Genomic DNA, 16,610 nt, shown 5'->3' with positions numbered 1-16,610 from the left:
AAATACTTGTTGAAGTGAAGAAACTCAAGAATGGAAGATCACCTGGTGAAGACTGCATAACTTCGGAAATGATCAAGGCATCAGTGAGAACATGTCTCTCAGTGTGAATAACACTGATTGCAACAGTCTGGCAGTTTGAAATGGTCCCTGGCGACTGGAACATAGGGATAATTGTTTAAGATATTTAAGAAAGGTGATGCTCTTAACTGCGATAACTGGCGAGGTATAAATCCAATATCAGTACCAAGTAAGGTTGTAGCGCTTGTAATACTCGAACGACTGAAAAAAGCACTTGATCCGTATCTGATTGAAGAGCAACATGACTTTCGGATAGGTAGATCTTGTTCTGGTCTCATATTCACGCTCAGGATTCTGATGCAAGAAGTACATGCCCGGTCCAACATAATATGCAGTCTCTTCTTCGATTTTGAAAAATGCTTTAATTCCGTTAACTCTGGCATGTTCTGTGAGATTTTACAGTGTCATGGTGTTACCAAGATAATAACAAACTTAGTCATATTCTTTTATGAAAATATGGAATATTGTGTAGAGCCAGAGAACGGAACAACTAGGTACTTCAAAATTATGTCAGGAGTGCGACAGGGATGCGTTTTATCACGCTTTTTATTTGTAATTTTAATTGATTATGTTTTGAGAGAAGCGGCTGGCTTCGCAATAACTGTCGGAAATAAAATCCTCTCGAACCTTGACTTTGCGGATGATGTGGAATTTCTGGAAATGAAAAAGCAGCGACTCCAGGAGCTCCTTAATAAAGTGAGCGTTAAAGCGGAGAATGGGACATAACTTGCAGACCTATCAACTACGTTGAGCAAAATGGTCATATCAAAACATTGATCGGAAACATTTGGGGAAATGATGGGCGTTGGGGGGGGGGGGGGAATTCTCCCACTAATTACTTTCGGATATTAAAAAGGGCAACAGCTCTCTCAATTTCCAATCGAAAGAGCCCTTTTTGAAGCTTTTACGACAACACTTTCTATATCACATTATATACCCCAAGGGCGCAATTTACAAACTTAGCCCTGAGGGCTGTTGGGGGTTGTCATACTCAAAAAAATTATTTCCGAACCCTTCAACTACTTTCAACAAAATTGCTATATCAAAATATTGATTGGAAGCGTTTGGGGAAATGATATGCATGGAGGTGGGGCATTCGCCCTCTGATCGCTTTGACTAATAATAAGAGCTCTAGCCCTCTCAATTCCCAATTGAATGAGTCCTTTTTGAAGATTCTACGAAAACGCTGGCAGAGACCTACTTTCCAGAACTTTCAACTACGTTGAATAAAATGTCTATCTTAAGATTTTGATTGGATGTGTTTCGTGTAATCGTAGGCTTGAGAGTGGTTTTAGTTGCCCTCCAATCAATTTCGAGTATTGAATAGGGCATTAGCACATTCAATTTCCAATCGAATTAGCCCTTTTTGAAGTTTCTACGACAACGCTTTCTATAAAATCTTATATGCCCCTAGGGCATAACTTACAACCCTTGCGCTGAGGGCTGTGGGGGGAGTGTCATCCTCAAAGATATATTTTCGGGACATTTCAACTACGTTGAACAAAATGGCGTTAGTTTTAGTTTTTAGTTTAGTTTTAGAGGGGTGTTAGTTTTCCTACAATCACTTTTGACTAATAAAAAGGGCACTAGCCCTTCGAAGTTTTCTAAGTTTCTATTACAACGCTCTATAAAAACCTTATATGCCTCCAGGCTTAAAACCCTTCCCCTAAGGGGTGTGGGGGGTTTGTCATCCTCAAAGACATATTATCCAAAACTTTCAACTAAGTTGAAAAAAATGGCTATCTCAAAATTTTGATTGGATGTGTTTGGGGAAATGGTGGGCGTGAGAAGGGGGTTAGTTGCCCTCCATTAAGTTTCAACTAGCCTATTAAAAAGGGCGCTAGCCCTTTCAATTTTGAGGGCTCTGGGGGGGGGGAATGTCATCCTGAAAGACCTAATTTCCAGGATATCCAACTACGTTGAACAAAATGGCTATCTAAAAATTTTGATTGGATGTGTTTGGGGAAATGATGGGCGTGAGAAGGAGGGGAGGGGGGGGCTAGTTTCCCTCCAATCACTTTTGCCTATTAAAAAGGGTACTAGCCCTTTCAAATTCCAATCGGATGAGCCCTTTCTGAAGTCTCTACTAAATCACTTTCTGTAAAAACCTTATATGCCCCCCAGGGCATAACTTACAACTCTTGCCCTGAGGGGTTTTGGGGGTTTTTCATCCTCAAAATCATAATTTCCAGAACTTCCAACTACGTTGAACAAAATGGCTATCTCAAAATTTTAATTGAATGTGTTTGGGGAAATGGTGGGCGTGAGAGGGGGGTTAGTGGCTCTCTATTCACTTTCGGCTATAAAAAAGGGCACTAGCCCTTCAATTTCCAATCATATGGGCCCTTTTTGAAGTTTCTATGACAACGCTTTCTACAAAAACCTTATATGCCCCCAGGATAAAACTTATAACCCTTGCCCTGCGGGCTCTGAGGGGGTTGTGATCCTAAAAACCTACTTTCCAGAACTTTTAACTACGTTGAACAAAATGAATATCTCAAAATTTTGATTGGATGTGTTAGGGGAAATGGTGGGCGTGAGAGGGGGGTTAGTTGCCCTCCATTTCAACTATTAAAAAGGGCACTAGCCCTTTCAATTTTTGATCGAATGAGCCCTTCTTGAAGTTTTACGACAACGCTTTCTATAAAAACCTCATATTCCCCCAGGGCATAATTTACAACCCTTACCCTGAGGGCTGTTTGGGGTTGTCATCCTCAAAGACATAATTTTCAGAACTTTCAACAACGTTGAAAAAATGGCTATCTCAAAATATTGATTGTATGTGTTTGGGAAAATGGTGGGCGTGAGAGGGGGGTTAGTTGCCCTCCAATTACTTTCGACTATTAAAAAGGCCACTAGTCATTTCAATTTCGAATGGAATGAGCCCTTTTTGAAGTTTCTACGACAACGCTTTGTATAAAAACCTTATATGCCTCAGGGTATAACTTACAACCCTTGCCCCGAGGGCTGTTGGGGAGGGGGGTTGTCATCCTTAAAGACCTAATTTCCAGGACTTTCAACTACGTTGAACAAAATGGCTATCGAAAAATGTTTTTTGTATGTGTTTGGGGAAAAGGTGGGTGTGAGAGGGGGTTAAGTTGCCCTCCAAACACTTTTACCTACTCAGAAGGACTCCAGACCTTTGAATTTCCAATCGAATGTGCTCCGATTCAAATTTCTACAATGCAAATTTAAATAAAAACCTTATAAGTTCTCCGCATATTGCTAATAAGCTGCGCCCTGAGGGCTCTGTGAGGGCTACTCCCATCGAGGGCTAAGTTGATGGAACTTTCAACTATGCTTTACAACACAATGGTCTCCCAGTTTTGATCGCATGCGCTTGGATAAATAGTTAGCATGGAAGGGGTTTAAGGTCCCTTCCAATCACTTTCGACAATTAAAAAGGGCACTAGCCATTTCAATTTCCAATCAAATGAGCCCCTTTTGAAGTTTCTACGACAACGCTTTCTATGAAAACCTTATATGCCCCCAGGGTATAACTTATAACCATTGCCCTGAGGGCTGTGGGAGGGTGTCTCCCTCAAGGACCTAATTTTCAGGACTTTTGTTCAACTATGTTGAACAAAATGGCTATCTCAAAATTTCGATTGGATGTGTTTGGGGAAAATGTGGGCGTGAGAGGGGGTTAGTTGCCCTCCAATCACTTTCGACTATTAAAAAGGGCACTAGCCCTATGAATTTCCAATCGAATAAACCATTTTTGAAGTTTCTATGACAAAGCTTTCTATAAAAACCTTATATGCCCCCAGGGCATAATTTAAAACCATTGTCCTGTGGGCTGTGGGGGGAGTGTCCTCCTCAAGAACATACCTGCTATTTGGAAATCCACTACGTTGAACAAAATGGTTATCTCAAAATTTTGACTGGACGTGTTTGGGGAAATGGTGGGCGTGGAAGGGGTGTTAGTTGCCTTCCAATCACTTTCGAACATTAAAAAGGGCACTAGCCATTCCAATGTCCAATCGAATGAGCCCTTTTCAGAGTTTCGATACCAAGTGCACTGGTCTAGAAAGAAAAATACAAAAAACAAAACATTGTGCCAACATCGCTTTTTACTTAAGCAGTGCTATTGCGCTGCCTATGATATCTTTTTTTTTGCTATGGATAAAAATATAAGACCCCAAACAACTCCCTTTAGCTACATAACTACTTTTTGAATGCAGTACTTTTTTTTTTTTAACTCAAGTAGCCATAAAAAATAACTAGAAAATGATTCATCATAACTATTGGCTGTTATGTTATGCCCTGGGGGCATATAAAATTTTCATAGAAAGCGTTGTCATAGAAACTTCAAAAAGGGCTTATTCAATTGGAAATAGAAATGGCTAATGCCCTTTTTAATAATCAAAAGTAATTGGAGGGCAACTAGCCCCCAATCATGCCCAACATTTAACCAACACATCCAATCAAAATTTTGATGTAGCCATTTTGTTCAACACAGTTGAAAGTTCTGGAAAATAGGTCTTTGAGGATGATAACCCCCTCAGAACCCTCAAGGCAAGGGTTATAAGTTATGCCCTTGGGGAATATAAGGTTTTTGTTGAAAGCTTTGTTGTAGAAACTTGAAAAAGGGCTCATTCGATTGGAAATTCAAAGAACTAGTGCCCTTTTTAATAGTCAAAAGTGATTGGGAGGCAACAAGCCCCCCCTCTCAGATCCACCTTTTCCCCCAACACATCCAATCCAAATTTTTAGATAGTCATTTTTTCAACATAGTTGAAAGCATTGGAAATTAGGTCTTTGAGGATGACAACCCCCCCCCCCACAGCCCTCAGGGCAAGGGTTTTACATTATGCCCTGGGGACATTTAAGGTCTTTATAGATTGCGTTGTTGAACAAACTTCAAAAAAGGGCTCACTCGATTGGAAATTGAAATGGCTAGTGCTCTTTTTGATAGTCGGAAGTAATTGGAGGGCAAATAATCCCCCTCTCACGCCCACCATTTAACCAACACATCCAATCAAAATTTTGAGATAGCCATTTTTTTCAACGTAGTTGAAAGTTCTGAAAATTATGTCTTTGAGAATAACAACCCCCCCCTCCCCCACAGCCCTCAGGGCAAGGGTTCTAAGGTTTGCCCTGGAGGCATATAAGGTTTTAATAGAAAGAGTTTTCTCAGAAACTTAAAAAAGCGCCCATTTGCTTTGAAATTGACAGGGCTAATGCCCTTTTGAGTAGTCGAAAGTGATTTGAGGGCAACTGATCACTCTCTCAAGCCCACTATTTCCCCAAACACATTCAATCAAAATTTGAGATATTCATTTTGTTCAACGTAATTTAAAGTTCTGGACATCAGATCTTTGACAATGAAAACCCTCCCTCCCACCCACAACCCTCAGGGCAAGGGTTGTAAGTTATGCCCTGGGGGCGTATAAGGTTTTTATAGAAAGTTTTGTCATAGAAACTTCAAAAAGGGTACATTGGATTGGAAATTGAGAGGGCTAGTACCCTTTTTAATAGTCGAAAAAGATTGGAGGGCAACTAACTCGACTCCCATGCCCGCCTTTTCCCCAAACATATACAATCAAAATTTTGAGATAGCCATTTTATTCAACGTAGTTGAAAGTTCTGGAAATTAGGTCTTGGAGGATGACAACCCCCCCCCCACCCCAACAGCCCTCAGGGCAAGGATTGTAAGTTATGCCCTGGGTGCGTTGCATATAAGGTTTTCATAGAAAGCGTTGTTGTAGAAACTTCAAAAAGGGCTTATTCAAATGGAAACTGAAATGGCTAGTGCCATTTTTAATAGTTGAAAGTAATTGGTGGGCAACTAACCCCCCTCTCACGCCCTCGATATATCCAAACACATCCAATCAAGTTTTGAGATAGCCACTTTGTTCAGCGTAGTTGATTTCCAGATAGAAAATATGTTTTTGAGAAGGACACTCCCCCACAACCCTCAGGGCAAGGGTTGTAAAAAGTTCTGGAAATTGGGTCTTTGAGGATGATAACCCCCTCAGAGCCCTCAGGGCAAGGGTTATAAGTTATGCGCTGGGGCATATAAGGTTTTCATTGAAAGATTTGTCGTAGAAACTTGAAAAAGGGCTCACTCGATTGGAAATTCAAAGGGCTAGTGCCCATTTTAATAGTCAAAAGTGATTGGGGGGCAACTAACCCCCCTCTCACGCCCACCTTTTCCCCAAACACGCCAAATCAAAATTTTTAGATAGTAATTTTGTTCAACGTAAAAAGCTTTGGAAATTATGTCTTTAAGGATGATAGCCCCCCCCTACAGCCCTGAGGGCAAGGGTTGTAAGTTATGCCCTGGGGGGCATACAAGGTTTTTATTAAAAGCGTTGTCTAAGAAACTTCAAAAGGGCTCATTTGATTGGAAATTGAAAGGGCTAGAGCCTTTTTTAATTATTTGAAAGGGATTGGAGGGCAACTAACCCCCCTCTCACGCCCATCATTTCCCCAAACACATACAATCAAAATTTTGAGATGGCCATTTTTTCAACGTAGTCGTAGTTGAAATGGCTAGTGCTCTTTTTAAGGGTCGAAAGTAATTGGAGGGCAACTAAGCCCCCTTTCACGCCCACAATTTTCTCAAACATATCCAATCAAAATTATTAGATAGCAATTTTTTCAACGAAGTTGAAATTTCTGAAAATTATGTCTTTGAGGATGACAATCCCCCCCATTGCCCTCAGGGCAAGGGCTTTAAGTTATGCCCTGGGGTATATAAGGTTTTTATGAAAGAGTTGGCATAGAAATTTCAAAAAGGGCTCATTCGATTGGAAATTGAAAGGGCTAGTGCCCTTTCTACTAGTCCAAAGTGATTGAAGGGTAACTAACCCCCCTCTCACGCTCACCATTTCCCCAAACATATCCAATCAAAATTTTGAGATATTCATTTTGTTCAATGTAGTTGAAAGTTTTGGAAATTAGGTCTTTGAGGATGAAAACCCTCCCCCCCCCCACAACCCACAGGGCAAGGGTTGTAAGTTATGTCCTGGGCCACATAAGGTTTTTATAGAAAGTTTTGTCATAGAAACTTCAAAAAGGGCTCATTTGATAGGAAATTGAAAGGGCTCATTTGATAGGAAATTGAAAGGGCTAGTGCTCTTTTAAATAGTCAAAACTAAATGGAGAGCAACTAACCCCCTTCTCATGCCCACCCTTTCCCCAAACACATTTAATTAAAGTTTTGAGATAGCCATTTTGTTCAGGGAAGTTGAAAGTTCTGGAAATTATGTATTTGAGGGTGACAAACCCCCCAGAGCCCCCAGGGCAAAGGTTGTAAGTTCTGCCCTGGGGGCATATAAGGTTTTAAAAGATAGCATTGTTGTAGAAACTTCAAAAGAGGCTCATTCAATTAAAAATTGAAAGTGCTAGTTCCCTTTTTAATAGTCAAAAGCGATGGGAGGGTAACTAACCCCACTCTTACGCCCACCATTTCCTCAAACACATCAAATCAAAATTTTGAGATAGCCATTCTGTTCAATGTAATTGAAAGTTCTGGAAATTAGGTCTTTGAGGATGACACTCCCCCAAGAGCCCTCATGGCTAAGGTTGCAGTTTATGCCCTGTGGACATGTAAGATTTTTATTGAAATCTTGGTCATAGAAACTTGAAAAAGGGCTCATTTGATTGGAAATTCAAAGGGCCAAGGCTCTTTTTAATAGTCGAAAGGGATTGGAGGGCAACTAACTCTCACAGCTATTTTGGGCATGTTTAGTTTTTAATATAATTTAAATAAAACATGTCACAGTCAGCATAACTAAAATAATTATTCCAGTGTTCAAACCTTTTTAATAGTCAAAAGTGATTGGAAGGCAACTAGCGTCCCTCTCACGCCCACCATTTCCCCAAACAAATCCAATCAAAATTTTGATATAGACATTTTGTTCAACACACCATAGTTGAAAGTTCTGGAAATTAGGTCTTTGCAAGCGTAGTCATAGAAACTTCAAAAAGGACTCATTTAATTGTGAATTGAGAGAGCTACTGCCCAAATTAATAGTCAGAAGTGATTGGAGGGCAAATGCCCCCCATGCCCACCATTTCCCCAAACACTTCCAATGAACATTTTGATATAGCTATTTTCTTGAACTGGTTGAAGGGTCCGGAAATTATATTTTTGAGTATGACAAACCCCTCACAGCCCTCAGAGCTAGGGTTGTAAGTTATTCCCTGGGGGCATATAATGTTATTATAGAAATTGTTGTCATAAAAACTTCAAAAAGGGCTCTTTCGATTGAAAATTGAGAGGGTTAATGCCCTTTTTAATAGTCGAAAGTAATTGGAGAGAGAATCGCCTCCCCCTGATGCCCATCATTTCCCCAAACACTTCCAGTCAATATTATGATATGGCTATTTTGTTCAACATTTGTTGAAAGGTCTGGAATTTATGTCTTTGAGGATGGCAACCCTGTCCCCATAGCCCTCAGGAAAAGGATCGTAAGTTATGCCCGTGGGGCATATAAGGTTTTTATAGAAAGTTTTATCGTAGCTGTTTCATAAAGGGCTCATTCGATTGAAAATTGAGAGACTAGTGCCTTTTTCATTAGTCGAAAGTGATCAGAGGTAAATTTTGATATAGTCATTTTGTTCAGCCGATTTGAAAGGTCTGGAAATTATGTTTTTGAGGATAACAAATCCTCCCAGCCCCCTAAGGGCAAGGATTGTAAGTTTTGCCCTGGGGACGTATAGGGTTTGTATAGAAAGTGTAGTCATATAAACTTCTGAGGGGGCTCATGGGATTGGTAATCAGACGCTCTAGTGTGCTTTTTAAGACTCAAAGTGATCATCTGTGCTGTCATTATTACTTTACTAGGTATTTCTGCATGACCATTGCTTTTGAGAAGAAACCACTAGAATAACAAGATTGGTATCACTGAATTCCCCCTTAAACACTCTCCAAATATTATGGTCACTACAGTGACAGTTGCATCCTAGTCCCCCCTAATGAGGCTAGATATAGCCTTAAATAATATATTTATCCATTATTTATCATTACTGCAAGAACCATTTTCACTTCCGAAAATGAGCATTTCATTCTGTCAAAGCCTTGTCATCAAAGCCAGAATATAATTTGTACTTTACTGAAAAAAATTCTTTTAAATGTTTTCACTTTTATGACTTTAAGAAATAAAAAACTAATTAAGATTTTAAGGAATAAATATCAGCAAATGTATATTAAACTGGCAATACTCATTTTTTCCAGTAAATTCATTTGAATTTTTTTCAGTAAAGTACAGATTATATTCTGACTTTTAGACAGCATAGGGTTTAGAACCCTACTCCGATTAATTTCTGCTCATTTTAAGTTTGACTTATTTTAATTTCTGTTTGTTTTGGGTTTCATTTATTTATTGATACTGATTTGTGGTAGTTGTGTGCTTGGTAGATGGTTTGATTCTATTTTTGTTCATTTTTGGTTTAATGGTGTTCTTTACTTTTTCTTTGAAAAAAATTATTTTGTGCAAAGTTTTTTTGTAATGTTCCTGTAATGGCAAGAAACCAGATTTTAAATATTTATGGCGCCTGACCCATACCGAGTTGAAGACCACACAAACCCAAACTCTTACTGTTACTGGAAAAACTTGATATTTGTAGTTCCAATATTTTTGTGAATAAAATCAGTATATAACAAAAACTGTTTTCATAAATTTTTGTTCTATTACAAAATATGTTGATAATGATTAGTGTAGGATACAAAACTTAAAATTTATTTATTATTGATTGATTCATATAAAAAACTGAAACTCTTCATATTTTAGAGCTGCTTGGCACAGTTTTTGGCATAGGTCATATATAAGCTATTTACTACCAAAGTCTTTGATAGTTTTTTGTTTTTTTTTACTTCTTTTTGGCTGTACACAGGATTTATATTCCCGTTTTATAACATAATCTACTTAATATAAGGAAGTAAAACAGCCTATGACTGGCTAGCTTAAAAATAATTAGTCTATCAGAATCAACTTATTCTTATGGACCATTGTGTTAGACCTACTTAGCCAATGTGAAACTACTGTTATACCCAAGTCTTCATCTTCAAAATAAATATATATTTCTGATAAATATAAAAAAAAATGTTATTGATAAACATTTCATTTTAGAAGAGAGCTAATCAAGCCCTGTTTTTGAAGTCAAAATATTTGTTTCAGGTGCCAGTAGATGGAAGATTTGAACAATTGCATTTAAACAAATTTTCTTTGACATATTTAAGTAAGTTGTAGAGCCAGGCAAATAAAACCTTCTGAAATCAGCTCAAACATAAATACCTCAAAATATTGGAAAGTTTTATACAAGTTTGAATAATTTCTTTATTTTTGTCTAGAAAGCACTTTGCCTCTAGAGTAATTTTTACCTTACATTAAGGCTAACCTAAATTAATGCCTAAAATATTTTTCCATACCCCCCCCCCCCTTCTCCCTAAATTACTTTGAATCTTTTCAAAAGGAAGCTCTGGCTACATTAATGCCAAAATAGGGTCAATAATAATAGCCTATATTCTGTATCCTACCCAGCAACTAGCCTAGAAGTGTTGTTATTTTGCAAAAATTGTAAATGCATTCAAGGAAAACAGACAATAAGAAAAAGGAGGAATTCAGTGGTACCAATCTTCTGTTATTCTAGTGGTTCCTTCTCAAAAGCAATGGTCATGCAGCAATACCTAGTAAAGTAAGTATGGCAGCACTAGACCCTTAAGGTCCAAACCAGCAGTGCTGATCTCTGTTTTGTGGCCCTTCAGCCAGGAAGTGCAATAGGGGGTTGGGGGCCAGCCATCCTGTGCTCTCGCACACCCTTCCTGCTTACCTTCCCCAGATTTCTCCAGGTACCCATTTAGAGCAAAGTCAACTCTGACTGAGCTTACAGATTCACATCACTAACCCTCATCCCAAACCAAATAATTGGCCATGCCAGGGATCAAACCCATGCCCATTGAACAAAGAATTCTAAACCCAGTGGATGTCCACTTAGTCAGGATGGCTTAACCGAGGCCCAGTCATTACCTAATGACAATTTTAATCAAAGGTTCCTTTTCTAAGCTAATTATAATACACAATACAGTTTTTCCTAGATCTACACCAAAGAAACTCTATTTGGAAAAAATCTAGATGAGAGAACTTTTGCTGTCTTGGAAAGTGGTAGATTTAGGCTAATATAACTGTATACAGGGACAGATACGGGGAGCAATGGACAGATATAGGGAGCAGCCTGCCTTGAGCACTGGTTTGTATTGGGTGCTCACATGTGAGGCACTTTTGTATCTCATCAAATAAAATTTTAACCCTAGTTTTGCAGTTCCAGAATGCAACAACGCTTAGGAGTAGAGAGTAGGCATGGCTTCATTGAGGGAGTAACAAAAATAAGAGAGGGATGACAGGGGAAAGGTCAAATCACTTAGAAACCTCCATAGGTAACCTTACTTGAAAGAAACAGTTTTTTTGCATTTGTTTCAGGTTATTAGTGAAAATGATTTAGGTTTAATAGAAAGGTGGAGGGATTGTTAGTACAAGAATTATTTGAGGGATTTATAGTTTTATTTGGGTGAAGAGGGATTTATTTTCTTTTAAAAATAAGAGGGATTTAAAAAAAAAGTGGTGAAAGCATTACAATATGACATAAGGAGGTGTGAAGCAGAGGTCATGGATAAAATCACCAAAGATCTGAAAGATCTAGCCTAATGGAATAATAGTAAAATGTTGTACTGGCATGTTAATAAATTGAGAAGAAATTGTCAATCTGGACTTGTTCCAGATAAGATTAGAATAAGGTATAACTCCTATCTTATTGTAATTAGTGATAATGAAAGAGTTAAAGAAATGTGTACAGACATTTTGAGAATGAGCTAAACTGTAATTGAATTATAGAAAAAGATATATAAAAGAATGAAATAGTTTGTGGAGTTTTTCCAAAATTGCCAGGTACTTTGCCTTTTCCAAAAATATTATTCATAATCTTTTGTAACTTATCACACACTTCAGTAACCTTGAGAATTAGCAAAACTATAATAGAGTTACAGAAAAAGATATATGAAGAATGAAAAAGCTTATGACACCTTGGATGTAAAGGAAGATTTATTTTGTTAGGAAACATTAGTGACAGTAGTCAAAGGATTAAAAAATAATACAACCCTAGATTCTGGTAGATTGGTGAGTTATTTTTTTAAAATATGGTAAGTTACTGAAGCTTGTGATTAATTATACAAGATTATGAATATTATTTTTGGAAAAGGCAAAGTATCTGGCAATTTTGGGAAAATTCCAATTAAACCCCTCTACAACAAAGGTGATAAAAGTGAGTGTGGTAATTATAAAGGCATTGGCTTGGTTTCTGTAGGAAGCAAATTACTTGGTAAATTTTTTTGCAGTTCATATTATTGACTTAAAAATAAAGTATATAGTAAAAATACCACTCAATGCCTTTTTTATGCTCTTTCCAAATATAATAATCATTTTTGTTGGAAATGAATTTTACCTCCACTCCTATATATACCAATTCACCATGTCAACAAGAATAGGGGGAATTGAAGAATAGGGGGGAGGGGGGTAAAGTTTAAGCTTACCTCTCATTTCCATCAGAAATAAACTTTACCCAATCCCCCTAATGTGCAAATATATACCCTGAATTGGTATAAATAATTTCTGAGACCACACTGGCTAATCATGATAAGACAAAACAATAGTAAAAAAAGAGAAAAACAAGGATAATACAAGCCAGTGAAAAATATGGACTAAAATGCAAATATTTTGGTCAAGACCTCCGCTTGACCGTCCGAAGTTCAAGATAATAGCATTAAAATTACTAATAAAAATCCAAGGATACTATAAAAAAAATTTCAAACCTTAAAACAAAGCACAACTAAAATTTGAAGACCCTCTCCATGTAACGGTGAAAGGGTAAAGTGTAACATTACATAGAGAGGGTCTTCAAATTTTATTTGTGCTTTGTTTTAAAATATTTGCATTTTAGTCCATATTTTTCACTGGCTTGAATAATCCTTGTTTTTTCTCTTTTTTTACTATTGTTTTGTTTTATCTGAATTGGTATATATAGGGGTGGGGGTAAAATTCATTTCTGACAAAAATGATTATTATATTTGGAAAGAGCATAAAAAAAGGCATCAAGTGGTATGTTTACTTTATTTGTAAGTCAATAATTTGAACTGCAAAAAATTTACCAATTACTTAGCATGACAATACTGTTTAGACTTACAGATGCTGTAGCCAGGGTTGCCAACTGGACATATTTTATGTCCAAAGGACATATTTCTATGTGCCTGGACATAATGACATAATAGGGCAAAAAATGGACACATTTTAGACATTTGGGATATAAAGTGTACACGTTTTCCAAATTTATGACGTCAAACAAATTACTTTCATAAAAAAAATGTCACTCATTACCAAATGAGTGCTGAGACTTGTATTTACTTATTTTTAAGCTCTATATTTATTTTCTGGGGTTGCTTACTCTTCCCCGAAGCAAACGTTCTGAAAATACCTTCAAATTCTTTCCGCTAGAAACGGTGTTATTAGCCCTGATTTTTACTCGCCACGGTGAAGATAAAGGACAAGCTGTCGCCTTTTTCATATAAACTTACTTCCGGCTTCCAAACGTCACACAAAAACCTCAATGAAAAGTTAATAAAATGAAACCTTTCCATTGTTGATGGTCTGAAATCAAAACAAAAGCCAAGTTGTCAAACACCCGGGGTAAATTCCTTCAGTTTGAAAATTTTCATCATGGGAAAGGAGCTTAGAGAAATTTAAGTAAGTAAAAATTTAATATTAGATGATATAGCTAGGTGATCAGGTAAATTTTTCGCAAATCATATTATTGACTTACGAATAAAATAAACATACCACTCAATGCTTTTTTTATGCTCTTTCCAAATATAATAATCATTTTGTCGGAAATGAATTTTACCCCCACCCCTATATATACAAATTCAGGGTATATATTTGCATATTAGAGGGGTGAGGGTAAAGCTTAAACTTACCTCCCATTTGCATCATAAATAAAATTTACCAAACCCCCCCCCCCACCCCTAATGTGCAAATATATACCCTGAATTGGTATATATAGGGATGGAGTTAAAATTCATATCCAACAAAATGATTATTCTATTTGGAAAGAGCATAAAAATAGGCATCAAGTGGCATGTTTACTTTATTCGTATGTCAATAATATGAACTGCGAAAATATATATATATATATATATATATATATATATATATATATATATATATATATATATTTGAGGAGGGGACAGCCCTTTTCATATACAGAATAATTTCTGTTTGTTTTTAGTTTTAATATCGCTTCTTACTTTCACTTAAAAAAAAAACTTTTTTTTTTATTTAATTTCTGAACATTTTTGAGTTAATGCAGCTTTGATGTTGGCTCACCGTATATGAATAATTATACCAAAATTTGCATATTAAATTTACTTTTTTTGGCTAAATGGCTTTTGTGTACTTTTGATCTGACGCAACTTACGAATTAACTTACGTAGCCCTTAGTTAATACCTCGCTCTTTACGCCAAAGTTCAAATTTTCTTTCTGTTTTCTAAGAATGGCCCCTTAATCATAAATGCCATTAATTATAATAAATAGCTCTGATGAAACTAAAAAAAAATATTTAGCGCAAAGAGCAAGGTAATGACTAGGGGCCGAACCCACTCATGTACGTATTAATTTCTGTTTGTATTAAGTTTTGGTGTTGCTCCTTACTTTCAGTTGAAAAAATTGTTTTTTTATTTTATTTCTTATTTTTTTTTAAATAATGCTGGGAAATCCTGTGCCCCCTTCATAGCAATGACCCTTCCTCCATGGAAAGATCCTCCCACGTAAAACCTGACCCCCCCCCCGACTACCAGAAAACATTTGCCCTGAAAACTTCTGTATACCTCCCAATAACCAATATTATATGTAAATATTGGACATAGTTCATAACTTGCAGACCATCCCCCGGAGACTGTGGGGGTCATCCTCAAAGACATAGTTATTGTATTTTTCGAAACATGCTGAATAAAATGGCTATCTAAAAATTATGATTCGGTGACTTTGGGAAAAAAAAGAGCGGGAAGGGGGCTTAGTTGCCCTCCATTCCTTTTGGTCACTGGAAAAGCGCATTAGAACTTTTAATTTCTGTTCTGAATAATCAAATTCATCAGTTTTTTGGTCGACCCAAAAAAAATGTATGGGTGCCAAGAGTATAGAAAAATACACTGATCTGTATGATTTTATTATCACGGTATTTGGCCTGCCACACTCTTCAGCAGTTGCTGAAAGACAGTTTTCGCTACTTGGTAACATCAAAACGAAAATACGGACTTGACTTCTAATGCAAACGACTAGTTGTTTAATGCATGTCAAACAACTAATTTGGCATTCTGGAACGTTACTGGAATCCTGGATTATACATTTTGAAATGCCCAAGAAATACTCCGATTGGCAAATAGCTATCAAAGGAAGAAATAAGGGTGACTCTCATGCTGAACATAATTTTCAAGATGAATTCTTGCTAGAAGACTAATCTTAAGCTCCCACAAATTATTTTTAGTGTTTACTTGTTTTTATGAGTTTTGTGCTTGTATTAAATGTTTTTTTTTGTTTTCAATATATTTGATGTTGACTGGCTGCTTTGAAAGATGTTTCCAACGAGTCTTTTGGTCAATATCCCAATTGATAATAAAAATAACCTCTAGGTTCTGAGATTTCAAGATGGACATATTTTGGACATATTTAAGAGGAAACAAGGACATATTTTGGCTAAAAATGACATAATTTTGGATAGTCAAGGGACATATTTATGGACCAAAAAGTTGGCAACCCTGGCTGTAGCTGTAGATAAAGTTTTAAGACCAGAACAGTGTGGTTTCAGGAAGGGAAGAAGATGGGTTGACCAATTTTTCACTGTTACATTAATAATTGAGAAGTACCTGAGTCATCAAACCCTTTTAGACCTCAAATTCTTTTACCAAAGTTACCCAAAAAACTGAGGCAGCATTAAGAAAACGCAAAAAAAGTTTACCATATCTAACTGTAGTCATAATTTTTACTATATCCATAAGAGAAATTGTTAAATAGTCGGCTCAAATAAGAGACACCTATAGAAAAAAGTAAAATAGATGACAATTTTATCAAACTTATAATGGATTTCTTTTCATTAATTTATTTTTGTGTTTAGATTTGAAATTGATTTTATTATATTTGAAGGTTAATATCAAGAGAAATATGATTGTATTAAAAAAAACTAATCATATTCAATGGTATATCAACAAAGAGAGTACGTTATAAAAAAAATAATAATACACCTAGTGTCAAGGCACGGGCGCCCATAGGTTAATTTTTTTTTTTTGGGGGGGGGGGGCTTACCTGGTATAATCTGCAATTCCAATGCTGTATAATCGAAATCTCAAAACAAAAATATTTTATTTTTTAGACCAGGGAATTTCTTACAGAAAGAAATGTCATAGAAACTTTAAAAAGAGCTCATTCGATTGGAAATTGAGAAGGCTAGTGCCCTTTTTAATAGTCAAAAGTGATAGGAGGGC

General features: G+C 36.7%; 1 protein-coding gene across 1 annotated transcript in view; it reads right to left on the bottom strand.

The window, feature by feature from the left end:
- The window catches only part of LOC148954789 (iron-sulfur cluster co-chaperone protein HscB-like), a 46,995-nt gene extending 30,861 nt beyond the window's left edge, over nucleotides 1-16,134 (bottom strand). The window contains exon 1 of the mRNA XM_089107935.1: nucleotides 16,088-16,134. Coding sequence (XP_088964061.1) covers nucleotides 16,088-16,124 — 37 coding nt within the window. The 5' untranslated portion in view covers nucleotides 16,125-16,134. The remainder of the gene's footprint in view (nucleotides 1-16,087) is intronic.
- Nucleotides 16,135-16,610: the final 476 nt, after the last annotated feature.

The sequence above is a fragment of the Artemia sp. Qi Xiang Cuo genome, chromosome 2, assembly GCF_049724085.1.
Source record: "Artemia sp. Qi Xiang Cuo chromosome 2, ASM4972408v1, whole genome shotgun sequence".
NCBI classification, from domain to species: domain Eukaryota; kingdom Metazoa; phylum Arthropoda; class Branchiopoda; order Anostraca; family Artemiidae; genus Artemia; species Artemia sp. Qi Xiang Cuo.
Note: the sequence above shows the minus strand (reverse complement) of the source record. Positions and strands in the feature narration are given on the sequence as shown.